Source organism: Pipra filicauda, unplaced genomic scaffold (genome assembly GCF_003945595.2).
Source record: "Pipra filicauda isolate LSUMZ 115617 unplaced genomic scaffold, ASM394559v2 scaffold586_size332294_pilon, whole genome shotgun sequence".
NCBI lineage: Eukaryota > Metazoa > Chordata > Aves > Passeriformes > Pipridae > Pipra > Pipra filicauda.
The window spans coordinates 183,619-209,009 of NW_024104738.1; the positions used below are offsets into that span (position 1 = coordinate 183,619).

Sequence of the window (25,391 nt, forward strand, 5' to 3'; positions counted from 1 at the left end):
GGTCTCACTGGTTTGCACTGGCCCTTGATACCCTTTTATTTCCTGGCGTGGCCTCTGGGGCACCATATTTGGGGCTGGGGGTGTGTGGGGGGGTCAGCAATCACCCCCCACACCCCAACTGGGGGGTGTCCCCGTGGGGGGGGTCAGGCCACATGCTGTCCCCAGCCAGTGCTGGCCGTGACCCCCCTGCCCCCCTTGGGGTGCTGCTGATGGGGTGGGAGGTGACGGGGCAGGGTGGGGGTGTCCAATGTGCCACTTGCATCTGGGAAAGGGGCCCCTGGAGGGGGGGGGCCCGGCTGTGCCCGTGGGGTGCAGGGGTGCAGGCGGGGAGGGGGCTGGAGGAGGGGGGCACGTGGTGCTCCGTGCTCGTCTCAGCCTGGCACCGTCCCTCAGCCACGCCAGTGTGTCCCACGCTGGGGGTCCCCCGGGGCGTCCCGGGGGGGCTGTGGGTGGGGAGGGGGTGCAGGGGCACTCCCAGGCCCCCCCTTAACTTCGCCACTGCTCCTGGAGGTCCTTCTTCTTCTGCTTCTCCCGCTGCTTCTCCGCCTTCTCCTGGGCCTTGCGCTCCCTCTCGGCCGCCAGGCTCAGCTCCTTCAGCTTCCTCTTCAGCACCGCCCTGTCCTGGGAGCTGCCCACCCCCAGTGCCTGTGGGCACAGCGGGGGGCTGGCAGGGGGGCCACGGTGCCCCCCAAGCCCTCTGGGGTACGTGGATCCCCCCTCAGATCCTCGGTACCCACACCCCCGTGCAGCAGCGCCTTGGAGTCCCCAGAACTTCCCATCCGCATCCTGGACTCGTCCCTTGGGATGCCTGGAACTTCCTGCCATGTGGAGCCACTGGTTTGGGCAAGGGGGTTTAGGTACCCCTTGATGAGCCCTTTGGGGTACCTAGAACCATCCCAGACCTGCTCCATGGAACACCCCGTTGGGCTGCCCAGAACCGTCCCAGACCTTCCTGCCCTGTGGAGCATCTTAATGGGGTAACTAGAACCTGCCTGGACCTTCTGCTCCATGGAACACTCCATTGGGGTACCCAGAACCCTCTAAGACCTCCTGCTCTGTCGGGGTACCCAGAACCTCTTGCCCCACCCCAGAGCCCGTTGCGGCACCCAGAACCCCCCCCGTGCCCCCTCATCAGAGCCCCCCAGCCCCATACCTTGAGCTTGGCCCCGTCGAGGTGCAGGAGCCGGGGCCCGTCCACGCCGTGGGCAGAGAAGTCCTGCACGTACTGCTCCAGGCTCAGGCTCTCCAGCCACTGCCCCACCTGCTGGCACGTCCAGCCCGCGGCCGCGCCGGGGGGCTCCTCCAGGAACTGGCACAGGGCGTTAATGGGGGGTCCCCGTGGGGTATGGGGGGGGGAACACCCCAACCTCGCCCCCTCGCCGCGTCTCACCTCGTCCGAGGACTGGGACAGGGTGTGGTAGGGGTACGAGCACTTGGCGCGGGGGGGCCCGGGCAGGCGGGGGCTGGCGCTGGGCGGGGGGGAGTCCTCGCTCAGCGTCGAGTCCTGGGGCAGCGTGAGGGGGGTGAGGGCAGGGCTGCCCCCCCCGGACCCCTCTACAGCACCCTCCCACACCCATAGGACTTCCAAACTCCCCTGGGCTTTCATCCCACAGCCCCCCCATATCTATCTTGACCTTGTGGGGCTTTGAACCTCCACCCCAATACCTGTCTTGACTCTATAGGGCTTTGCATGCCCCCACCCCAGCCATCTTGATCCTATGGGGCTTTGGACCTGCTGCCCCCAACACTTGTCTTGACTCTTTAGGGCTTTGACACCCCCAAAAGCCACCCTGACCCTATGGGGCTTTGTCGTCTGTCCCTACAGCTGGTGTCACCTCCTCTCCTATAGTCACCGAATGCATGGGAGCATCGACGTCCCTATAGGGCCCCCACCCCCTCCCTTATCCCCACAGTGCCAGGCTCCCCCTCCCCTGGCCGGGCACTGACCTGGGAGGCGGATTTGGCGGGGCTGAGCCCCTCGTGCCGGGGGGAGCCGCAGGGGGACCCGGAGCCGGGGGAGCCCGAGCCCCTGGCGCTGTCCGAGAACCACGAGAAGGGCAGGAAGGGGGAGCCCGAGGGGCGGCCGGGACCCTCCGCCGCCTCCCTGGGCACAGAGCCGTGTCAGGGGTGGGGGCCGTGCCCAGGCAGCCCCCCCTGCCCCGGCTGAGGGGGTCCCTCACCTGCTGCCCGTGGACAGGCGGTTGCTGCTCTTCTCTTTGCGGCTCTTGCCGGAGGACGCCCGGCGCAGGGTCACCCTGGGGGAGAGGGGGGGCAGTCCTGAGGGCTGTGCTCCCCCCATGGGCCCCAGGACCCATCCTTCCAGCCACCCATCCATCCATCCTCAGAGACCCCTCCATTTCCTCCAGAGGATCCTCCACTCGTGCATCCCTCCTCTGTGCATCCCGCCATCTTTTCCTCCCTTCAGGCATCTCTCCAGCTGTATCTCCATCTTTCTTTCTGTTGCACCTCTCGATCTCTGCATCCATCCTCCCTCCATCCCTGCATCCCTCCATCCCCCATCCTTCCCCCCATCCCTCCCTGTATCCACCCTCCATCCCTTCCTGTATCCCTCCCTGCACCCCTCTGTCCCCCTTCATCCCCTCTGCATCCTTGTGTCCCCCTCCATTCCCTCTCTATCCCTCCCTATCCCGTCCTGCATCTCTTCCTCCATCTCTCCATCCTGTCCTGCATCCCTCTGTCCACCTCCATCCCCTTTCCATCCCTCCCTATCCCTTCCTGCATCCCTTCCTCCATCTCCTCTCCATCCCCTCCTTCGTCCTTCCGTGGCCCACTCCATCCCCCCAGTCCCCCTCCACCCCTCCTCCGTGTATCCCCCCGCTCCCCCCAGGGCCGGGTCTCACCCCAAATCCAAGAACTTCCTCCGTGTTTTCTTGTCCAGCCCCACGGTGGGACTGGCGGGCTCGGGGGGGCTCATGTCCCTGCTGTCATCTGCAGGAGAAGGACCGGGGTGTCCCCCACCGCCCCCCACAGTGCCGGGGGATGTCCCAGGGGTCCCTGTGGGGGCCGGGGGGGTGTCTCACCTTCGCTGTGCTGCCGGGGCCGGGCATCGCGGCGGGCGAAGCCGGGGGAGCTGTCGGAGCTGGGGCAGGATTTGGGCACGGCGGGGCCTGACAGCCCCTCCTGGGACGAGGTGTTGGTGAGGGGCCGGTAGCGGCTGAGGGGGGTCGTGGGGGCCGGGGGGTCCCCCAGCGCTGCCCGCCCCGCCCCCCCGTCGAAGGAGAAGTCGCCGGCACAGGAGAAGGGCGAGGGGGTCGGGGGGCTGCCATCGCCCTCGGTGCCCTGGGGGGCACACGGCAAGAGGAGGGGGGGGTCAAACCCCTGCACTCCCCCGGGTTTGTCCCCTAGACCCCCATCCCTGCCCTAACCCCAGCCATGGATTCCCCCCTCTAATCCCCGGGGTCCACAGAGCCCCCCACCTCTTCAGCCCCGACGTCCCCCGACACCATCCCCGGTGTCCGCGGTGCCCCCGCCCCTGCCGCCCCCGGTCTCACCGCGGTGTCCCCCTCGTCGCCCTCGGTGGAGCTGGCGCTGTCGCGCAGGCGGGAGCGGGAGGGCCGGTGGCGGCGGCCCTTGGCCAGCAGGCGGGCCCGGGCTTTGTGCAGGCTGCTGTCCAGGCGCGGCGTCTCTGGAACCACAGCGGTAAAATCTGGGGGTGAAAGAGAGACCGGGGCAGAGAGAGAGAGAGAGAGAGACGGACAGACGGACACGGGGTGCGGTGCGGTGGGGTGGGATGGACGAGGAGAGAGAAGGACGATGGGGTAGACGGAGGGATGGAGGGATGGACAAGTAGGGAGAAGGGATGGATGGATGGAGAAGGAAGATGGGGAGGGATGGAGGGGGGAATAGAGGAACAGGTAGGGAGAAGGAAGATGGATGGATGGACGGACGGATGGATAAGGAAAAGGAAATGGTGGACAGGTGGATGGGTGGGGCCAAGCAGATGGGAGAAAAGGAGGGAGTGATGGATTGATGGGAGATGGAGGGATGGATGGCCAAGAAGGGGCAGGGAGAAGGGGACGGGGAAGCGTTGGAGGGAGGTGGACAGAAGGTCAGGAGAAGGCCAGCCCGGTGGAGAGGGGACAGAGGGACATTGGGGACAGGGCAGGAGAGTCAAAGGGCAGGAGGGGGGTCCCAGGGAGATTGGAGGGGGCACAGGGAGAGGGGAGCATTTGGGACATGGATGGGGTACCCCAGTGGGGCAGGACAGGGAACAGGGGGACAGAGAGAAGTGTTCAAAGAGATGCCCCGGCATGGGGAGAGAAGCAGTGGGGTGACCCCGAGGACAGAATGTCCCTGTCACCCAGGGGGGCCACGCTTTGTCCATGGTCCAACTGGGATCCCACTCATGTCCCTGCCCTGCTGTGACCCCTGTATCTCAACCCAGCACAAGGGGTGGCTCTGGACCATGACCCCATGTCCCTGCCACCCTGTGCACCTCCCTGTGCCTCTCCCCATGTTCCCACATTCCTGCCACCCTGTGCACACCCCTATGCCCACACCTGTGTGTCCTGGACATGTCCCCATGTCCCTGACACCCTCTGCATGCCCCTGTCCCCTGTATGTGTCCCCGTGTCCCCCTGCCCATACACATCCCTGTGTCCCCAAGTACACGTTGTCCCCAAGCCCAGTTTGTCCCCCCCTAAGATAGGAGGACACTGAGGGTGGGTGGGGACCCACAGGCAGCTCTACACCCCCCAGGGTGCTCTGCACCCCATTTGGGCATCTGCACCCCACGTGCCCACTGGGACTCACCAAAAACCTCGTCCGTGTCCTGCAGCTTGGAGACCGACATGGTGGGACAAAGCTGGGGACAGAGGGGACAGTCAGGAGAGGAACCAGATCCTCTCCCAGTGATGCCAGTGCCCCCCCCCCCGCCCTCCCAGTGATCCCCGTGTCCCGGGGCTCGGGGGGTCTCGAGGTGGGGGCGGGGACTCCTAATGCCTTGGCAGCATCGGGGCGGGGGACAGGCGGGGTAAGGGGGGGCAGATCCGTTCCTGGCCCCCCCCCCAGCCCCTCCCTCCCCCCGGGGAACGGGTCCAGCACCGGTGGGGGCTGAGGGGAGGCGGTACCGGGAGGGGACAGGACCGGGGATGATGTAGCGGTGTTTGGAGCTGTACCGGGCTGGGGCTGCACCGGGGCTGTACCGGGGGATGGTGCTGTACCCGGGGTCGCCGAACCGGGAGCTGGGGGGCTGTACCGGGATGCGGCTGTACCGGGATGGGGCTGTACCAGGGGATGGGGCTGTACCGGGATGGGGCTGTACCGGGATGCGGCTGTACCGGAGCTGTCCCAGGGGATGCTTCTGTACATGGGGTGGGCTGTACCGGGAGCTGGGGGGCTGAACCGGGCTGGGGCTGTCCCGGGGCTGTCCTGGGGGATGGTGCTGTACCTGGGGTGGGGCTGTACCGGGAGTAGGGGGGTGTACCGGATGTGTACCGGGGCTGTACCGGGGGCTGGGGCGGTACCGGGGGCTGTACCAGGGACGCTGTATCAGGGGTGGGGCTGTCCCTGGGGTGAGGGGCTCTACCGGGTTTGTACCGGGGGTGCTGCCCGGGGGATGAGGCTGTACCAGGAATACTGAACCGGGGGGATGGGGCTGTCCCGGGGGAGGGGTCTACCGGAGATGCTGTACCGAGGCTGTACAAGGCATGCTGTCCCGGGAGTGGGGCTGTCCTGGGGATGCTGTACCGGGGATGCTGTACCGGGGGATGGGGCCATGCCGGGGCCGCTGTCCGGGGGTGACGCCCTGTCCCCCCCCGCCCCCGACTCACCGGCGCTTCTGGGGCATCCTGGTCGCCCCCGGTCGCCTCCCGCGGGCTGGGCCGGGGCCGTGGCAGGGCCGGTGGGAGCGGAGGGCGCTACCGAGCCGGGCTGGGCCGCCCCGCCGGGCCGGGGGCCGCGGGGGGGGCACAGGAACCCGGAAACGGCGGGGGCGGGGGCGGGGGGGCGGGGTCAGCCCCGCCCGAAGCGGGGCCGGTGATGAACGGACAGAGACGGGGGGGCACCGGGAGGGGGGCGTGGGGGGGATACACGGGGGTGCTGAACGGACAAGGACGAGGGGGCTCTGGGGGCGGGCAACGGGCATGGGAGGGACAGACGCACACACGGGGACAGTGCTGAAGGGACAGCGACGAGGGGGGCACCGGGGGAGGGGGCACGGGGACACCGGGCACGGACGGACAGACGCGCGCACACGGCGGTGCTGAACGGACAGCGACCGGGCACGGACACACCGGGCACGGACACACCGGTGACCCCCACGGTGCCCAGTGTCTCCCATCCTCCACAGTGCCCCGAAGTGCCCCCCACCCTTCGCAATGTCCTCCACATGCTACTCACTCCTCCCAGTGCCCCCCAATTCTTCCCATTCCTCCCAGTGCCCTACAGTCTTTCCTGCTCCTCCCAGTGCCTTCCAACCCTGCCCACTCCCCTTCACTTCCCCCCAATCCCTTCCTCTCAGTGCCCACATCGTGCCCACTCCCCCCAGTTCCCCCAATTCTTCTCACTTCCCCCAGTTCCCCCCCAAACCCTCCCACTCCTCCCAGTGCCCTCCATCCCCCTCGGTCCCCCACCTTCCCACTCCTCCCCATGACCCCCAATCACTCCCAGTCTTCCCTACTCCCCCCATCCTTCCCAGTCTCGCCCATCGCCCCCCGACCCATCCGCGGGCAGAAGGAGGCGGGGGGAAGCCGAGGCCGCGTTTATGGGGTGGGGGGGCCGCGGACGCTGCGTTACAAAACGAGGACCAGTACATACATAGGTACATTATATATAGTATATACACCCACAGGTACACGTGTGAGATTAAATAACCCCGGCCCCCCCCGGGGCTCGCGCTCCCCGACCCCCCCTTAAATATCCTCCCCCCTCCCCAAGTGGCTCCAATCCAGTCGGACCCCCCTTCCCCCCGCCCCCCGCGTGCCCCTCCCGCCTCCCACTCCCAGTATAACCAGCTCTGGCTCCCAGTTGCCCCCACATCCAGTTACTGTCGGAGACTCGGTACTTCGGGGCAGGGGGCGAGGGGGGCAAAATAGAAATGAAAAATAATGGGGTTCCCCCGGGCCGAGGGGGTGGGACCCCCGACCCGGCTGGGGGTGGCCAGTAGTGGGGGGTGTCCCAGCCCCAGAGAAATACTGTGATTTGGGGGGGGTTATTTACAGTTGGGGGGTGAGGGCATCGCCCCCACCTTGGAGGGGGACCCCCGTGTGTCCCCCCCCCGCCCAGGGAAGGCGAAAGCCCCGGGCTCAGGGAGGGTAGCAGAGGGTACTGGGGGGCACTGGGGGCCCCCACAGTGGGGTGCTGGGCAGCCCCCCATTGCCGGGGGGGGCAGTGGGGCTGGTGCCCCCCCATCCTGCTGCAGGGGTTGGTAAAGGCTGGGGGGGCTGTCCCTCCTGCCTGGCGATGGTGGCACTGAAGGGGAGTGAGGGGGGGCACTTGGGGTCCCCCCTCCATGGCAATGGTCCCGGGCACCAACCCCGAGGGGGGCACCTCGTTGTGGGGCTGGGGGTGAGTCCGTTGGTGGGGTGGGGAGGGCCAAGGCAACCGGCCCCCCCTGGCCCGTGCTCCAGGTGAGTCCCAAGAGAAGGAGCTGGGGATTGGGGGGGTTTCCAGCGTACCCCCCCAATATGGCTCACAATTTGGGGGGTGGGGGGGTCTCATTGTCCGGTCCCCGCCCCCACAGTGTCCAACCAGGGTGCCAGCTCTGTGTCCGGGGGCGGGGGGGTCACGTCGAGGGGAGGGGGGAGGCCTGGGGGGAGCTGTGCCCCCCCCATCGGTCCATCACGTCACCACGAGACTCACACTGGACACAGACACGAACGCGGGGTGTGTCCCCCCCGAAACCCCCCCTCTGCCAGACACCCCCCCACACACACTGTCTGTGCCCCCAGGGGGGAGTGGGGGGCACCAGGAGGCCTTGGCGGGGGTCTCATCTCCTCCCCGGTGGGGAAGAGGCAGGGAAGGGGCAGGGGGCAGGGCTGGGGGGGTGGTTTGGGGAGAAGAAATGGGGGACCCCCCCACCCCGAAATCACTGCGGTTTGAGGGTGGTTTAAGTCGGGTTGGAATTTTTCAAAGTCTGCAGCTTGGCCTCCAGTTCGGAGATCTGAAAAACAGCAAAGGGGACAGGTCTCAGCGGGGGGGGCCGGGAGGGGGCACACACGGGGGGTGGGGGGGACACGGCTGTGACCGTGGGATGGGGGGACAGGATGAGGATACAGGGATGGGGACATGGAGATGGGGGGACAGGACAGGGAGGGATGGATGGGACTGGGGGGAAGGACAAAGGGGGTAGGACATGGGGGTGCTGGGGCGGGGGGAAACATGGAGGGGTGGGAAGGACGAGGGGGAGGGCAGGGAGATGGCACAGAGGGGCAGGAGACCGGAGGGGTGGATGGGACAGGGATGGGGGCACAGAGACGGGTGGAGGGGGGGCAGGAATAGGGGGGCAGACGGGGGGCACAGGGATGGGGAGGGGGCAGGGATGGGGAGGGGGCTGCAGGCAGGTGGTGGGTGAGTCTCTGTGGGATGTCAGGGGATATTTTGGGGTGATGGAGGCGGGTGCATGGAGGGGCTCTGCTGGGTGCCAGGGACCTCCCCGCTGTGCCCTGGTGCCCCCCAGCCGGGCAGGGGATGCCCCCCCCCCACTGTGACCCACGGCAGACCCTTGGGATCCTTTGGGATCCGGTGAGCCCATGTGGGATCCGCTGTGGCCCCACACGGCTCTGACCCCACGGCTGGGGGGGATCCAGTGTGGCTGGCATGGAATCCAGTGGGGTCTGTTGGGGGATCCAGCATGACCAGCATGGGATCCGGCTCCCAACAGGATCGTGTGGGATGACCTCTGGGGATCCCTCGTGGGATCCCGCACAAGCAGCCTGGGATCTGGTGCCCGAGGTGATCTCTTTGTGGGCTGTCAGACCCCGGAGCAGGATCCGCAGGCAGATCCCCTGCAATCCAGGGTGGGATCCAGTGCCAGGAGGAGCCCGGGCGTTGCCCAGCGCCCGAGCAGATCCGCTGTGATCCGGTGGTGGGAGCACAATCCCGCTGGGAGCCCCAGGCAGATCCACCGTGACCCGGGGTGGGATCCAGCGGCCGTAGCTCAGTCCGGAGGGAGCCGGTGCCGCACACGGCTCCACAGCCCCCCGGCGCGGGATCCGGCGGCCCAGCAGATCCCCCGCGATCCATCGGCGACGGAGCCCCGGGAGCGGTGTGGCCGTGGCCGGGCGGGGCTGGGGGGCTCAGGGACACCCCTGGTCCCGGCGCCCGGTGCCCACCTTCTCCTGCAGCTTCTCCATCTCCTCTTTGTGTGCCAGCTCCGACTCCTCCAGCACCCGCCGCTGCGCCGTCTCCTTCTTCAGGAACTCGATCTCCCTGCGGGAATCGGTGCGTGGGTGCACGGCCCCCCCCCGGCACCGGGGATACCCCAGGGAGGGGGACCAGGGCAGGGGCATCCTGGGACACCCGGCCCAGTGGGATGATGGTGCCCAGGGGTCTTCCAGGGGATGGGCCATGCCCAGGGAATGAGGGATGCACATGAGCCCCAGGGATCATGGAATCATCAAGTCATGGAATAGTTGGGGCTGGAAGGGATCTTAAAGATGATCTTATCCCACTCCCTGCCATGGCAGGGACACCTTCCACTAGACCAGGTTACTCCAAGCCCTGTCCAACCTGGCCTTGATGGATTTATGTCACAGGGAAGGTCCCTGCACAGGGAATGGTCCATGCCAAGAGAACAAAGGGTGCCCAGGAAGGATTTGGTGCCCCAGGGATGGGTCTCTATCAAGAGGAAGGTTCCTTCCCAGGGCATGATCCATGATCAGGATGGAGCTGTTTCCCCAGGGAGGAGTCCCTGCCCAGTGGAATGTCCCTGCCCAGGGACAGGGGGTGCCCAGGAAGGATCTGGTGCCCCAAGGGATGTATTTCTGCCCAAGAGATGCTAAGTGCCCAGGGACAAAGGGTGCCCATGAAGGGGTCAGAGCCCCACAAGAGGGTCCACACCAAGGGCATGATCTGTGCCCACGTTATGTGGCTGTGCCCAGGGACAAGGGGTGCCAGGGAAGGATCTGGTTCCTGGGGGACGGATCCATGGCCAGGGGGCAGCTCAGCCCAATGGCACGGTCTGTGCCCAGAGATCAGGGATGCCCAGGGAGGGCCTGGCCCAGCCCAATGTTCCCAGGGACCAGGGGTGCCCGAGGAGGGGTCAGTTCCCAGGGGACGGGTCCATGCCCGGGTGGACACGGGGTGCCCAGGGGAGGACGGGCAGGGGGTGGGCGCTGCCCTCACTTCTGCTGGTACTCCTTGATGAGCCGCTTGGCCTTGCTGTACTTGCGCTCCAGGGTCTGGTACTGGGCCTGGGTCTCCTTGAGATGCTCGTCCACGGCCTGGCACAGGTTCTGGGCCTCCATCCAGTACCCTTCCAGCTTCTCCATCCGCTCCTTGTTCTCCTCCACGCTCTGCTCCAGCTGGGCCTTCTCAGCCCGCCAGCGTGCCTTCTCCTGCTCCAGGCACTGCAGCTGGGGATGGCACAACATGGTACAGTCAGGGAGCGGGATATGGCACAGCATGGCACAGTCAGGGAGCGGGATATGGCACAGCACGGCACAGTCAGGGAGCGGGATATGGCACAGCATGGCACAGTCAGGGAGCGGGATATGGCACAGCACGGTACAGTCAGGGAGCAGGATATGGCAGAGCATGGCATGGCAGAGTCGGGGAACAAGCATGGCACAGCATGGTATGGCATGGCAGAGTCAGGGATAAGGATATGGCACAGCATGGTGTGGCATGGCATTACAAATCAGGGAACAGGCATGGCATGGCATGGTACAGCCATGTGGTGTGGCATGGCATGGCACAGCAAGACACAAACAGGGAACAGGCATGACATGGCACAGCCAGGTGACAGGCAGAACACGGCACAGCACGTGCAGGGTAGGGGTGGGGATGTGAGGAATTCAGAGAGGATGGTGGAGATAGAGATCCAGGGGTGCCAGGGGAGATGTCAGGGTGTCCCCCCACCCCTGGGCAGCCAGGACCCCCAGACCCCCACTCACCTTCCTCTTGAGCTGCTGGATCTCAGCCTCGGTGACAGCGTGTTTGATCTGGAGCTGCGGGAGGAGCCGGTGTGGGCACGGGGTGGGCACACACGTGTGGGCAACCCCCTCTCCCCCGGCTTCCCCCCAGCCCCTCCTCACCTCCTTGAACTTGTGCACCAGCTTCTCGGGGTCCATCTCCACGGGGGACAGCGTGTCCTCGTTCTCGGCCAGCTCGAACACCTCGATGGCCATCTCCCCGCCGGGGAACATGGGGCTCATCTCCTCCTCCTCGTCCGTCGCATATTCACCCGTCTGGGAGGGCACAGGGCACCATTGGCATCCCCACCCGGGGAAACGGCGTCACCGGCCCCATGTCGGGCGGAGGGACCCCGGGTGGGTGGGCGTTGTCCCCTCACCTCCTCGTCGTCCTCGGTGTACTGGGTGTAGCGCTGCTCGATCATCTCCCGCTGCCACCGCTCCTGCTCCAGCGTCTGCTGGATCAGCTGCGCCACCTCGCTCTGCTCCCCCGGCTTCTCCCGCCCGATCAGGAACCTGGGGGGCAGCGGGCACGGGGGGTCAGCAGGGACGGGGGGCCTGGCCGCAGGGGGACAGGCAGGGGACACAGCTGAGGGACAGCAGTCCTCCTGGGAGCAGTGGGTTTAGGGGTGTCACGGGGGCTGGGGAGCAGTTTGGGGCGTTTTGGGGGGCGCTGGGGTGGCACAGGGCAAGCAGTGGGCATGAGCAGGGAGTGGTATTTATGAGGGGGAGTGGTATTTTGGGGGACAGCCCAGCCTGGGGACAGGCTATGGGGTAGGGACCACAGAGGTCTCAGCACAGATTCTGGGGGTCTCCCAGCCCCTCAAACCCCCCAGCCCTGGGTCCTACCGGACACGGCCCTTGGTGTTCCTGAGGACGGAGGCGGCGAAGCTCTGGGTCACCCCCACCAGGCTGGTGCCATCCACCTCCACAATCAGATCGTTCACTTGGATCCTGGGGACAAGGGGACCGTCACAACGGGGCCACCCCTCGCCCACCTCCCCCACCGCAGGGAACACCTGGATCATCATCTGCTCCCACCCCAGGGAACATCTGGGTCATCTGCTCCTATCTGGGAACACCTGGATCATCTGCCTCCTCCTATCATGGGAACGCCTGGACCATTTCCCTGCTCCCACCCCAGGGAGCACCTGGACCATCTGCCTCCTCCTACACCAGGGAACATCTGGATCATGTCCCTGCTCCCACCCCAGGAACGTCTGGACCATTTCCCTGCTCCCACCCCAAGGAACACCTGGATCATCATCTGCTCCCACCCAGGGAACACCTGGATCATCTCCCTGATCCCGGGGAACACCTGAACCGTGTCCCTGCTCCCACCCCCGTGCCAGGAGCAGCCATACAGGTGGGCAGTCCCCCCAGCCTGTACCTGCCATCCCGGTGGGCTGCCCCTCCTTCCGTCACCGTCTTGACGAAGATCCCCAATTTCTCCAGGCCCATGTCGGCCCCCGCTCCCATCCCGATGATGCTGATCCCCAACCCTTCGGAGTCTGTGGGGACAGACAGACGTGTCCTGGCGGGGTGGCCACGGCCACTCAATGCCACGGAGTCACCTCCAAGGTGCCACAAGGGTCCTGGGGTGTGGGACGGGGTGAGGACCCACCTTTCTCCAGCTCCACAGGGAAGAGGTCGAGTCTCTCCACCCTCTTCTCCAGCTCGTACTCGGCCGAGGCGGCCATGGGGTCGACGTCCTCATTGCGGCGGTCGTAGTCCTCGTTGGAGTAAGTGCTGAACACCTGGTGGGAACAGGGAGCTGCTCAGCCACGTGGGAAAACACCAGGGACACCCATGGCAATGGGAATTCCCGCGTGGGAGAGCCCCAGGCATGGGCAGGGCAGGGAGCCTGTAAGACACCAGAGAATCCCCCTCCCCACATCGTGTCGTGGAGCGAGGGGGAGAGGAGGAAGGACAAAGGGTTTGGAGGTGGCTCTGGGAGAGGAGGTGGTGCCTGCACCCCATGGAAGGATGGATGGACGGATGGATGGATGGATGGAATGGCAGATGGATGAGTGGATGGATGGATGGATGAAGGATGGATGGATGGGTGAATGGATAGATGGAAGAATGACTAGAAAAAAGGAAGGAAGGACGGATAGGTGGAAGAATGGATGGATGAAATGAAGGACTAATAGAAGGATGGGGCACCTCAAATCCCTGGGGATGTTGACTCCTCTCATGAGGCACCCCAAAACCCTCCTGTGTCAAATCCTCAGGGACACTGATCCTTGTTGTGGGGCATCTCTTCACCCTCCCGTGCCAAATCCCTGGGGACGCTGACCCCCACCATGGGGCACCCCTAAACCCTCCCTGGCCGAGGCTGGATGTGCCTCCAGGACGTTGTCCCCAGCCTGGAGCTGGAGGGAGTGGGTGCCATGTCCACTGGGGGCTGCTGGAGAGGGGCTGGCAGGGGCTGGGCCTGGCAGATGTCCCAGGAGGGGCCCTGGCCCCTCGATGCCGCCAGAGCGAGTGGATTAGGGATAACACCGTGGTGATAAAGCCTGGACACAAAGGGTATTAGGGATGAGTGTCAGGGGACAAAGCCCAGTGACACCCACAGAAGGGCAGGACCCACACGGGCGGCACCCAGGGGTGACAGGGAGGAGCAGGGCAGGAGACGTACCAATGTCCCCCCGTCCATAGGAGGTCCCTGGGGGGCTGTGGGCACATGTCCCCACTCACCCTGCTGTGCCTCCCACCCCACCCCCAGGTCCTGGGGGATTTGGGATGTGTGGGGGGCCTGGAGTAGATTCCAAGGGAGAAGCAGCCAAAGCCAGGGGAAGGGGCTGGCGGTGTGTGCCCCCAGCGCTGGGCTGGGGGGGGTCCCCAATGTCTCCAAGCCCTACAGCGGGTTTGGGGGGCTCAGTATCACCCCTGTACCTGGGCAGGGACCTGGATCCCACTCTCCACCCACCCCCACACGTGGGACCCCCCCCCCGAGGTAGGTAAAAGCAGGAGGTTAAAGGCTGTGCTGGGGTGAGCAGAGCACCCCAAAAAAGCATCCATGGCCAGGGCACCATTCCCAGGGCTGGGTTGGCTGGTTCCCACAGGATCAAGACTCCCTACAACGTGCAGCCACCCCAGCACACGGCCACCACTGCCCCCTGCCCAGGCCACGGTGCTCCCTGTCCCCCTGTCCCCCTGTCCCAGGTGGGGCCACCCACCCGCTCTGACTCAGAGCCAGAATATAGGCCGGGGCTCTAAAAATAACCCGGCTCCGGCACAAAGCAACCGCTGCTCCCGCGGTCGGGGGGATCCGTGCGGGAGAGAACACCCCAAAATAGCTGCACGGCCCCTTTAGCCCCCCCTTCACTGGGGGAGCATCCCAGGTAGGGACCCCAAACCCTGCCAGGATCCCCGGCAGGGAGCAGGGGGTGCTCGGGCGATGCCGCCCACCCGGCCACGCTGCCACGGCGCTTCCCCTTCCTCCACTTCCCGAAACGGCTCTGGGCACCGGGCTGGGCACACGAGGGGGGGCACAACCCCCCCAGCGCCACCTTGTCCTAGGGGACCCCCCGGTTTGGGAGGAGTCCTGGCACCGAGGGACACCCAGGACCAAGGGTGGCACAGCCCCGGCACCCAGCACCTCGTACACAGATATTTCAGGCATCCCCTCCCAAAATATGGAGTAGGTCTTGGCCCGTCCCGGGCACGATGGGGAGGTTGGCAGTGGGTGCTGTGCACAGTCCACCCCAGCGGGTACCTGACCCCATCACACCAGCCCCGGGGGGCCCCTTGTTGGCAGGGGATCCCCACCATGCCCAGGCTTGGCCCTTCATTAGCCAGCTCGTTAGCCAGACCCAGGCCCAGCTTCCCCCAGTGCAAGGGCACAGCCAGAAGGGATGCCCTATCTGTGGAGGGCACAGGGCAGGGGGGCACAGACCTGCACCCCATTTCTCTGTCCCCTCCAAATGGGTGATTTTGTGGGGGTCCCATACACCAATCTGGGCTGCCCCTCACCCTGGGGTGCCCTTCCTCTTAGGGTACTCCTCATCTTGGGCTGCTTGCCCACCTGGGCCCACTTGGGTACAGCCAGGGTACCCCTCACCCTGGGTGCCCCTCACCTTGGGTACTCTTCACCCTGGGTTCCTCTCACCCTGGGGTACCCCTCACCCCGGGTATGTCACCCTGGGTACCCCTCACCCCAGGGTACCCCTCACCCCAGGTACCCTTCCTCCCCAGCTGCCCCCCACCCCCAGCCAGTCTCACCTGGATGGGCGCTGTGCTGAACTGGATCTTGCGGTTGGGGACGGGCTCCTCTTCCTCAGACAGCCCAGGGATCTCCACACAGCCCGACTCGGGTTCGTACAGCCCTTCGGCCTCCTCCTCCTCCTCCAGCCCGCTGCCCCCCGAGTCCTCCCCGAGCCCGCTGTAGGCACTTATGTCCACCAGGTCCGCCTCAGAGAAGTCCTCCTTCTTGGCCTCCTCGTAGCCATCACCCTCCTCCGCCCGCTCGCCCTTGATGCCCTCCTCGCCCGCGGCCACCCCGGCGCCCCCATCCAGCCGTGGGGCGGTGGCCGCCGGACCCTCATCCCCCTTGGCCAGTTGGGGCACGGGTGGCACCGCTTCACCCGCTGCCGCCGCCTCCTCCTCCTCATCCTCGCCCTCTCCGCTCTCCTCCACCTCCACCGGCTTGATCTTGCAGACCTCCTGCACCCGTGGGGCGGCCGGTTCCTTCTCCGCCGGCCTCACGCTTTTGCTCGGCGCCTTCTCCTCCTCGGGTGGCCGGGCGCGGGTTGGGGCAGGGTGCCCATCGCCCTGGCGCCCGACCTCGGCGCCCGGCGCGAAGACCCGCGGCCGCTTGCCCACCACCTTGGCGTTGAGCGGCGCTCCCGCCCTGCCCTGCGCCTTGTGCAGGTTGTTCCGGAGATCGGCCTTCTCGAAGACGGCGCTGAGCTGGCTGACCGTGGGCGACACGGCGTCGGCGTCCAGCTTGTCCAGGGACTCGGTGCTGCCGTTGAACCTCACCCCCACGTCCAGCTTGCGGTCCTGGAAGCCGGCGCGCTCCTTGCGGAGCAGCAGCTTGGTGGTGGTGGCCTTCTCCTGCGGGCTCCTCTCGAAGATCTTGCGGGTCTCCTGCAGCTTGGAGAAGGGCTTGTCGGGCTTGGAGTCAAAGCGGCTGACCCGCTCCGAGACGCTGGTGCCCAGCTTGAGGAGGCTGCCCTGGTCCATGGTCTCGCTGAGGCTGCCGGCGCGGGGCAAGGAGAGGCGCACCGGCTTCTCCTTGGCCTTGGCCAGGTCGCAGGCGCCCTCGGGGCCGGGCGCCGTCCCCATCTGCAGGAACATGTTCTTGATCCGGTGGACGTTGGAGCCATACTTCTTGCCCCGGCTCTTCTTGCCGTCCTCGCCGCCGTCGGCCTCCTTTGTGGGCGCCAGGGCCTGGATGGTGGCCTCGTAGGCGTTCCGGTGCGGGGACGCGCTCCGCAGCCCCCCGCCGCCCGCCGCCCCGCCGGAGGAGGGGGACCCCCCCCCGGCGGCCGCCCCTCCGCCTGCCTCCGTCCTCAGCATGGCTCCGCCGCTTCTCCCCGCAGCATCGCTCGCCGCCGCCGCCCCCGCCGAGCCCCCCGCTCACGCCGCGGCCCCTCGCCGGCTACAGCGGCATCGGGGAGGGCGAGGATGCTGCCGGGGGGGCCGCCGCCGGCACACCTGCACCGGCCGGCTGCCAGGCCCCGTCAGGCCATGTCCATCCTCGGCGGGGCCCCCCCGCCCGCCCTGCTCCGCCGCGGCCCTTCTTCCTTCCTCCCTTCTCCTCCTCCTCTTCCCCTTTCTCTGTGGCTGGTGATGGAGCCGCCGCTGCCTGCGCGCTCTGCCCGCCCCGCTGCCCGCAGAGCCCTCTGGGTCTTAGCAGCGCTCTCTCGCTCTTCCTCTTCCTCGGCGCCGCGCTTCGGCCTCAGCGCCGCTGCCGCCTCAGCCCGGCCATGGGGACCCCCCACCACCCCCACCCCAAAGCCCCCTCTCCCCCTACGGTCCCCTCCCCGCACCCGCCCGGGGGTCCCCTCCCTGCGGCGCGTCCCCCCCCAGCATCCGCGCTGTGCAGTGTGGGTCCCCCCCCGCGCCGGCTTGGCCGCTGTTACCACCCCTCGCGCTGTCCCCGTGTGTCCCCCCCCAGCGCTGTCCCCGTGTGTCCCCCCCTCCAGCTCTGGCCCCGTGTGTCTCCCACCTCCCCATCTCTGCTCCCTACCGTGTCTGTCTGATCTGCTTCTGTCCCCCCCTCCCCAGTTTTGTCCCCGTGGCCCCCAGGCTGGTCCCCGTGGCCCCTCGGTCCTGTCCCTGTACCCCCCAGTTCTGTATTCACACCCCGTGGGTCTTCCCCTACATCCACTCCTGCCCTGTCCCCACATCTCCCCCCATCCTGTCCCCATATCCCCCGAGATTGCCCCTATGTCCCCCCGAGTTTGTCCCCATATCCCCCCATCCTGTCCTCGTATCCCCCCCAAGTTTATACCCGCAACCCCCCCCAAGTTCATACCTACATCCCTCCATCTGATCCCCGTGTCCCCCCAAATTTCTATCCACATTCCCCCACCCTGTCCCCATGCCTTTCCTGGGTCTGTCCCTGTGTCCTCCTGCTCCTCTCCCTGTGTCCCCTCAGCTTTATCCACATGTCCCCCTCATCCCCCTCCCTGGGACCTCCACACCCCCATGCCCGAAGCACCCCCCCCCAGGTGTCCCGTGGTGTCCCCCATTTACTCTCTGTCCCCCTAAATCCATCCTGGGGGTGCTGCACATCCCCTCTGACACCTCCACTCAGGGGTGGCAGGAGGGGAAACTGAGGCAGGGGGTCCCAGAGGGGGGGCTACGGTGCTGCTCCCCTCATTCCTGTAGAGGCCAGGGGATATTTTGGGGGGCTGTTTGGGGGGTTCTTGTCTTCCCACTGGTGGGTAGGGGCAGACACGACAGCCTATGGCTGTGTTGGGGGTCCTTGCTGTGTGAGGAGCCCCCCGAGGGGGTGGAGGGCAGGGTGGGGGGCACCCCTGCACCCCCAGTCTGGGGCAGCAGGACCCTGCAGATGTGTGTGTGTCCCCTTTGTCACCCAAGGCATCTCCCGACCCTTTGTGTGTGACATGGCGTGACGAGGCGTGACGAGGCGTGACATGCTGCAACATCCCCCCATGACCACCCCCTTCCCCTTCTGCCACTGCCACCTGCCCCCCCAAGCCCCACCACAGAGTCTGGTCCCCATCAGTGCTGTCCCAGTGCCCTCCACCCATGTCACTGTCCCCACGCACCCACGCATGTGCACACATGTGTTCCCATCTTGGTGCCACATACGTGTGCAGGGCAGTGGTGGTGGCCATGCTGGTGGGGGCTATCCCCAAGTGTCCCCCATCCCGTCCCCTCATTGCCACCCCAGTACCCTCAGCGGGACACTGGGACAAGCCCACCCAGGGGACACCCCACGGACGCCACCAGGGGACACGGGAGGCCCTCGGCAGCCCCGGTGCTCCGTGCCTTGGTGGCAAGAGGTGGCTGTGGCAGGGTGTCCCCTGTGGGATCCCCCCAGGAGGGCCCTCCCGTCCTGGGCAGCCCCTGCTGCCTCTGTCAATCAACCCTGGCCCCATTCCCAGCGCTGGCGAAGATGGAGGTGCCCGAGCTGCTCCGGCTCTGGGTGCTGGCAGGCGAGTGACAACCCTGTCACCCCGTCTGGGGGGACACGGCTGGGCTTGGGGGACCCACGGCAGGGAGGGTGGGGGGGGACCCCCAGAGCAGGGTGGGCACGGGGAGTGTAAGTGGGAGAGGACGTGGGGACAGGGCTGGGACGTGACAGAGCTAAATAAAGCCGTCCTGTCCCAGATGCCAGCTGGGTTTGGGACAGGGCAGGGGACAGCGAGTGAGACCTCAGCGTGACAGGGCCAGGGAAAGGGAAGGTGCTGACCCCATCCCTGACCCTGTCCCCATCCTGTCCCCATCCCTTCCTGTTGTTGTTCCCATCTTTGACTCCATCCCCACTTTGTCCCTATCTTGTCCGTGTCCCCATCCTGCTTCTTTCCCCATCCCTGTCCCATCCCTGGTCCCGTTCTGTCCCTGCCACCATCCCGTCCCCACTACCATCCTGTCCCCATCTCCATCCTGGTCTCTGTCCCTATCCTGTCCCTGTCCCTATCCCATCCTCTCCTAAATATATCCCCACTCCACTGCCTTGGGACGCCTGGCACTGCAGGAACACATTTCTGTCCCAGGGGGTCTGTGGGCACCTGTGGCTTGTCCCAGGGTCTCTGGAAAAGGGGAATCTGAGGCAGGGAAGGACCATGTGTCCCCAGCCTCGGCCCCAGCCCTGTGTGTGGTCACAGCCATGGCCCTGGGGGTGTCCCAGGCCACCCTCCCTGACCACCACGTCCTCCCTGACCACCGCATCTCCTCCGAGACTGGAACTATCTTCGTTCATGAGCTGGAGCGGGAGCTGTTCCAGGAGGCCTCTCCCACCGGGAGTGAGGATGATGATGGTAAGGACCAGCATGGGAGGATTCGGGGGATGGGACTCATAATGGGGGCACTGAATAATCCTCCCTGCCAGTCTCCACCCCAGCTGGGCCGTCTGTCCATCCATCCCTCCATCCATCCAGTCCTGTAAACATCCATCCGTCCATCCATCCATCCATCCATCCATCCTTCTATCCCATCCCATCCCACCCCATCCCATCCCATCCTCCATCCCTCCCTTCTTTCCACCCTCCATCCCACCCTCCATCCCTCCCTGTCCACCCTCCACCCATTTGAGACCCCCTGGGCAGTGTCAACCCCCCCGGAGCATCATTGAGTGCCCCCTCCCCTGGGGGTTCCCTCCCTTTGGGGGATCAGGACCCCCAGGGACCATCCCTGTTTCCTTGTGGGGACCAGTTGGACGGGGAAGAACTTCTCAGGCGGGGGGGTCCACCCACATCACAGCCTGTGCTGTACCCATGTCTGTGTCCATCCCCACCCACCCGTGTGTCCCAGCAGCCCCCATCACCTTCCAAGCCCACCTGCGGGACCACCCGGACCTGCCGCGGTGGCTGCGGTACCTCCAGCGGGACCCCTGCCAGCCCGGCTACCTGTATGGCTGCCCCACGGCCAGCGAGGTGGGCACCCACACCATCGAGGTAGGTGCCCACCCTCACACCCCCTGCTTCTGGGGTGGCACAGGAAGGGGTGACATCTTCAGGGGTGTCCCCTGTCCTTGCAGGTGCTGGCCTACAACCGCCGCACCTACGCCACGGTGTCCCAGCGCCTCGTCATCACCGTCATCCCCGCCCCAGGTGAGGGCTGGGCACCCCCAAGTTGCACCAGGATACCCCCCAGGATGGGCCAGGGGTTTCCCCATGGGTGCTGCGTGTTGCCCCACAGGTGGGGAGCCCCCATACCAGGGCGAGTTCCTGGTGGGGAACAGGAATGTGGAGGAGCTGCTGCCAGAGGCCGCACGGGAGATGTTCCTGCAGGGCTCGGCCGGAGTCTGGGAGCGCGGAGACCTCCAGGTCATCAACGTCACCTCCGCCCTGGACCGGGGCGGCCGCGTCCCACTGCCCATCGAGGGGCGCAAGGAGGGGTACGGGCAGGGCTGGGGGGGCTGGGGGTGCTCCCTGGGCAGACCCTGGGTGGGTTTTGGGGGTCACCTCCAGCCAGTGCCCCCGCCCCACAGGGTGCACGTGATGGTGGGTTCCCATGGGGTCTTCTCAATGTGGTTTTGGGGGCTCACCTGAAGCTGCCTTAGGGTGTACATGAGGGTAGTTTCCTGTGGCCCCTTCTCCCCATGGGTGGGTTTTGGGGGGCTACCTCCACCACAAGGTGCACATAAAGGTGGGCTCCCATGGCCCCTTCTCACCGTGGGTGGGTTTTGGGGATCACCTGCAGCCAGTGACCCCCACCCTGTAGCGTGTACATGAAGGCAGGTTCCCATGGCCCCTTCTCACCGTGGGTGGGTTTTGGGGGCCCACCTCCACTGCAGGGTGTACGTGAAGGTGGGCTCCCACAGCCCCTTCTCCCCGTGCCTGGAGTCGGCCGTGTCCCCCCAGAGCCGCTTCCGCTGCAGCCTGGGCCAGCAGCCCCTCGCCTCCTGCTACGACACCTTTGCCCCCCACTTCTCCATCCGCTGGTGCAACCTCACCCTGGTGAGACCCACGTGTCCCCCCACCTCTCACAACACTCCCCGTGGGGACCCCCCTTCCCTAACCACCCCCAACCCCGTTGCAGCTGCGGGTCTGGCCCAGCCCCACGACTCCGGGGCCGGTTTGGGGGTCCGGGGTGCTGGAGGAGGATGGGGATTTCCAGCCCCCCACCGAGGTGCCCCCCCAGGACCTGCTGCCGGGGTTCCTGGTGACGCTGCTGGTGCCACTGGTGGTGGCTGCGCTGCTCTGTCTGCTCCTGGGCCACCTCATGTGCTGCCGCAGGGAGGGAGTGTGAGTCGGGGGGCACGCTCAGGGTGCGGGTCTCCTCTACCCCAGTCGGGGTGTCTCCCCTACCCCAGGTTGGGTGCCCCTTCCCCGGCCATTGTGGCCCCAGGACAAGCTGGGGATGGTGAGAGCCCTTCTCACCATAATTATAATTTTTTTCCCTTTTTCCCCTGTTTTGTAGGCAAAAACGGGACTTGCAGACGTCTGAGTAAGCCCTGACACCCCAGACCGAGCTGGGGGGGTGCTGGGGGGGCTGCTCTGGGAGGGCTGCTTTGGGGGGCTTTGTCATGGGGATGGGACAACAGAGGAGAGAGGGACAGGGAATGGTTTGGGGGGTGTCCCGGAGGTGGTAGAGCTTAAATGATCCCCCCATCCCAAAAGGCCCCCCCAGCCCTCCTCCTCCCCTCCCCACCCCTCGGCACCTCCCAATAACCCCCCTGAGACACGGGTTGGAGCACAAGAGCTGCTTTACTTCTCCAGTAGCCTCGGGTGGAACCAACAGCAGCCAGGAGGTACCCTGGGCATGGGGGGCAGACCCAAGGATGGGGAGCAGACCCCGAGAATGGGGGGCACACCCTGGTGATGGGTCCAGACCCCATAGATGTGTGGGCAGGCCCCCGTGATGGGTGGGTAGAACCCAGTGCTGGGGTGCAGACCCCAATGAAGGGTGGGCAGACTCCAGTGATGAGGTGCAGACCCAAATGATGGCATACAGACCCCAATAACAGGAGGGCAAACCCAAATGATGGGGGTCAATTCCTGGTGATGGGGGCCAGACCCTAATTATGGAGTGCAGACCCAATTTTGGGGGGTAGACCCCAATGGTGAGTGGGTAGAACCCAATGGTGAGACATTCAGACCCCAGTGAAGGATGGGCAGACCCCAGTGATGAGCTGTACACCCTAATGATGGGGGACGAGCCCAAATGATGAGTGAGCAGACCCCAACGGTGGGGGAGACAAACCCTAATAATGGGGCACCAACCCCCTCCCCAGGGGGACACGGGTGAAAACATGGGGTGCCTCATCCCATTCTCCTTCCCCTCTCAGCATCCAGCTGGTCCACCACACCACCATCCACGGGGACACGGAGGAGCTGCGGCACATGGCTGGGAGCCGGGATGTGATCCGGGATGTGCCCCGGCCCCTTTCCACGCTGCCCATGTTCAACGTCCGCACGGGCCAGCGCATCAACCCCATGCCCAGCCCCCGGGATGGGGCCCGTGTGCCCCTCCTCCCTCAGTGAGGGGCACCCAGGGACGTGCCAGGGGGAGGGGGACAATCCCAGGGATGGGAAAGGGGTGTCCTGATGTTTTTGGGGGTACAGAAGCCCCCCCAGGCAGAGTTCAGCCAGATGGGTGGTCGCCCTTCTGACTGAGCTCTGCCCACTGCCGGGCTGTTGCCTGGAGGATTTTGGGGTGTTTCCTCTTTGGGGTGAGTTTTGGAGGATAAATTGACCATTTAGTGATGAAATGAGGCTTTTCTGCTTTATTTGCAGAGCAGGTTTTGGAGTGCCCACCCTGTTCCAGCCACGATCCCCCATGAAAGGCTTGCAACCTCCATAAGGGTTGGGATGACTCTGTGCATCCCCCAACCTTGTAGAGGGAAAGGGGAGCAGGAAGAGGATGGGAATAGGCACAGTGGGGGGGACACAGTCCCTGGGACCCATGATGGCACCCCAATGCCCACCCCACTCACCTGGGTGTCCGTGTCCAGCAGGATCTCTCCTGGAGCTCCCAAATCCTCCGTCCACACCGCATAGACCTGGATATCCCACTCAGCGTCCCACTCAGCACCCCCCTAACCCCTCCCCGACCCCCCCAGGGGGTCCCCCGGCCCAGCCCCTCCAAAGAAAGAGCCTCTTTCACCACAGCCCCCCCTCCCTTGCACGGGGCAGGCGCCAGGGTGGGGGTTAGGAAAACATGGGGGCCCGGGAGGAACAAGGGGACCCATTGACGGGCTGGAGAATGGCAGCATTGAGGGCTTGTCCCGCGGCCAGAGCAGCCCCCCCCGGGCTGTGGGGGTCCTGCTTGTGCCCACCACCATGGGGAGGGGGGCACTGGGTGGGTACAACCTGCTCCCTGGGCACACGTGGGGGTGCTGCTGGTCCCTTGGCATGAATGAGGGGTATGGGGTGTGTGGATGGAGCTTGGATGTGTGGGGTACCCAGGGGAGCCGGGGGGGGGCTTGTGGTGGGGCACAAATGCACTGGGACCCCCCCACACCAGGGCACACATGCTCTAGGGTACCCACACACTGAGGCACCCCCACGCTGGGGTACTCCCATAGCAGAGCATCCCCACACTCACCCACCCACTCCTCTTGCACGGCTTTTGTTTGCCCACCCCCCTGCCACAATTTTGGGGTGTCTCCCTGTGCCCACCCCACTCCTCAATTCCTTCTGGGAGCTCACCCTGAGCTGAGAGCCCCCCAGTGTCCCCCACCCTGGCACCAGCTGCCCCCGAACCCTTCCTCCCCTTGATCCACCATCCCCATTTCTCCCTCCATTTGGGGAGGGGACACAGACCCCCCCAGATTCCCTCCACTGCGGGTGCCCAGCAGCTCTGCCCCACTAAACCCAGCCCAACCCTCCTACCAGGGGGGTGGGCTCCCCCTTCCTTCCTCTCCCCCCTCATCCCAGGGGGGCTGGAAGAGGAGGAGGAGGAGGGCTGGGGGGCTGGAAAGGAGGATGGGCAGGAGTGGAGTGCAGAAGCTCGGCAGGAGCAGAGTGGGATCAACCAGGATGAGAGCGGGATCGGGGACAAGGAGCTCCCAAGGCCACCCCACCACCCACCCTGGACCCCCTCCCGAGCCCCCCCGAGAATGAGAGGCGGCGTGGAAGAGCACCCCGAGGTTTGTTGGATCATTTCACATGCTTTATTTCAGCAGTCAAGAAAAAAAAATCATTTCTTTTTCTTAAAAAAAAAAAGAAAACCCCCAAACCACTTAAAATTATTATTATTATTATTATTATAATTACTATTATTATTATACATTATACAAACTAGGTACAAACTCCGGGAAAAACCCGGAGTATCCACCGGGAGATGGGCCCGGCAAGAGGGAGTGGGTTCGTGCCCCTCTGTGCCTGGGGGGGATGCAGGGATGGAGAGGGATGGATGGGTGGATGGATGGATGGATGGATGGATGGATGGATGGATGGATGGATGGATGGATGGAGGAAAAGCTGCTGGAAGTTGACAGCGGAGCTGAAGATTCACCTGCTTAACCTGGAAAATTCATTTATTCCTTTCTTCCCTTTTAATCCCTTTTAATTTCTTGGCTCTGCTTTGTGTTTGCTCCGGGATTTGCTCTTGGGATGATGGAAAGGGGGGGGTCGTGGGGAGGATAGCACCTTTAGGAAATTCCCATGTGGAACTGAGCAGCAAAGAAAGGAGGAAATAAAGCAGAAAGTAGAGAGAAATTAAAATAGATTGAGCTGAGATGTGTCTTTGGAGGTTGTAGCACCAGGAGGTCCCGGGTTTGGGTGTTCCGGGGCCAAAATTAAAGAGAATATCTAAAAATTATAATAAAACAAACAAACAAACAAAACCAACCAAACAAACAAACAAAAAACAAAACAAAAAAAACCAAAACCAACCCAAAACCAGGATAAAAATCCTGAGGGAAAGAAACCTCCAAAAGAAAAAGGGAATGAAAGATCCACAGAGCAACAAAAGAGAAAGATCTGGGGGGAGGGGGATAATAGGGGAAAATTAGCACCTTTGCTCTGAACCTGGCAGGAAAGTCCCGGCACGGCTGAAAAACTCCAAACGAAGCTAAAAAACAAAACAAAACAGAACCCCAAAATTAAAACTAAAAAAGACAATCAAACACCCCGAAAGTGGTGAGGTAGCCATCCGGAAAGGGGGGATGCAGCGAAGAGTCAGGTCTGCTCGGCGCCAGGGGCTCCC

General features: G+C 65.0%; 2 protein-coding genes across 3 annotated transcripts; one reads left to right on the forward strand and one right to left on the reverse strand.

Moving 5' to 3' along the window:
* Positions 1-399: 399 nt before the first annotated feature.
* On the reverse strand, positions 400-17,020 carry PPP1R9B (protein phosphatase 1 regulatory subunit 9B). The gene is made up of 20 exons (XM_027742343.2): positions 15,321-17,020; positions 12,718-12,850; positions 12,484-12,604; positions 11,943-12,047; positions 11,474-11,609; positions 11,217-11,369; positions 11,076-11,129; positions 10,306-10,535; positions 9,294-9,390; positions 8,072-8,122; positions 5,654-5,767; positions 4,774-4,825; positions 3,513-3,667; positions 3,042-3,300; positions 2,862-2,949; positions 2,181-2,255; positions 1,948-2,104; positions 1,391-1,504; positions 1,154-1,309; positions 400-645 (listed from the first exon to the last, which is right to left on the reverse strand). The coding sequence occupies exons 1-20, from the start codon at positions 16,617-16,619 to the stop codon at positions 487-489; spliced, it is 3,708 nt and encodes a 1,235-aa protein (XP_027598144.2). The 5' UTR covers positions 16,620-17,020; the 3' UTR covers positions 400-486.
* Positions 17,021-18,517: 1,497 nt separating this feature from the next.
* Positions 18,518-22,953, forward strand: SGCA (sarcoglycan alpha). 2 transcript variants are annotated; one of them, XM_027742351.2, is made up of 9 exons: positions 18,518-18,730; positions 19,403-19,555; positions 20,049-20,191; positions 20,275-20,347; positions 20,436-20,634; positions 21,034-21,196; positions 21,279-21,484; positions 21,660-21,686; positions 22,528-22,953. In XM_027742351.2, exons 1-9 carry the CDS (start codon positions 18,691-18,693, stop codon positions 22,721-22,723), a joined length of 1,200 nt encoding a protein of 399 aa, XP_027598152.1. In that variant the 5' UTR covers positions 18,518-18,690; the 3' UTR covers positions 22,724-22,953. The 2 variants fall into 2 exon arrangements, with proteins under 2 accessions (XP_027598152.1, XP_039243660.1); XM_039387726.1 differs by having other exon boundaries at positions 20,052-20,191; positions 20,275-20,634; positions 21,279-21,507.
* The last annotated feature ends 2,438 nt before the right edge of the window (positions 22,954-25,391 follow it).

What these genes read in the sequence shown, in the direction of transcription:
- PPP1R9B (XM_027742343.2), bottom strand. Translation starts at nt 16,619, where the DNA reads ATGCTGAGGACGGAGGCAGGCGGAGGGGCGGCCGCCGGGGGGGGGTCC. An exon ending in GCAGCCCACCGGGATGGCAG is followed by an intron (nt 12,048 to 12,483) that starts GTACAGGCTGGG and finishes CCTTGTCCCCAG; the next exon opens with GATCCAAGTGAACGATCTGA. An exon ending in CCGCCAAATCCGCCTCCCAG is followed by an intron (nt 1,505 to 1,947) that starts GTCAGTGCCCGG and finishes ACGCTGCCCCAG; the next exon opens with GACTCGACGCTGAGCGAGGA.
- SGCA (XM_039387726.1), top strand. Translation starts at nt 18,691, where the DNA reads ATGGAGGTGCCCGAGCTGCTCCGGCTCTGGGTGCTGGCAG. An exon ending in ATCGAGGGGCGCAAGGAGGG is followed by an intron (nt 20,635 to 21,033) that starts GTACGGGCAGGG and finishes CCTCCACTGCAG; the next exon opens with GGTGTACGTGAAGGTGGGCT. An exon ending in CGGGACTTGCAGACGTCTGA is followed by an intron (nt 21,687 to 22,527) that starts GTAAGCCCTGAC and finishes TTCCCCTCTCAG; the next exon opens with CATCCAGCTGGTCCACCACA.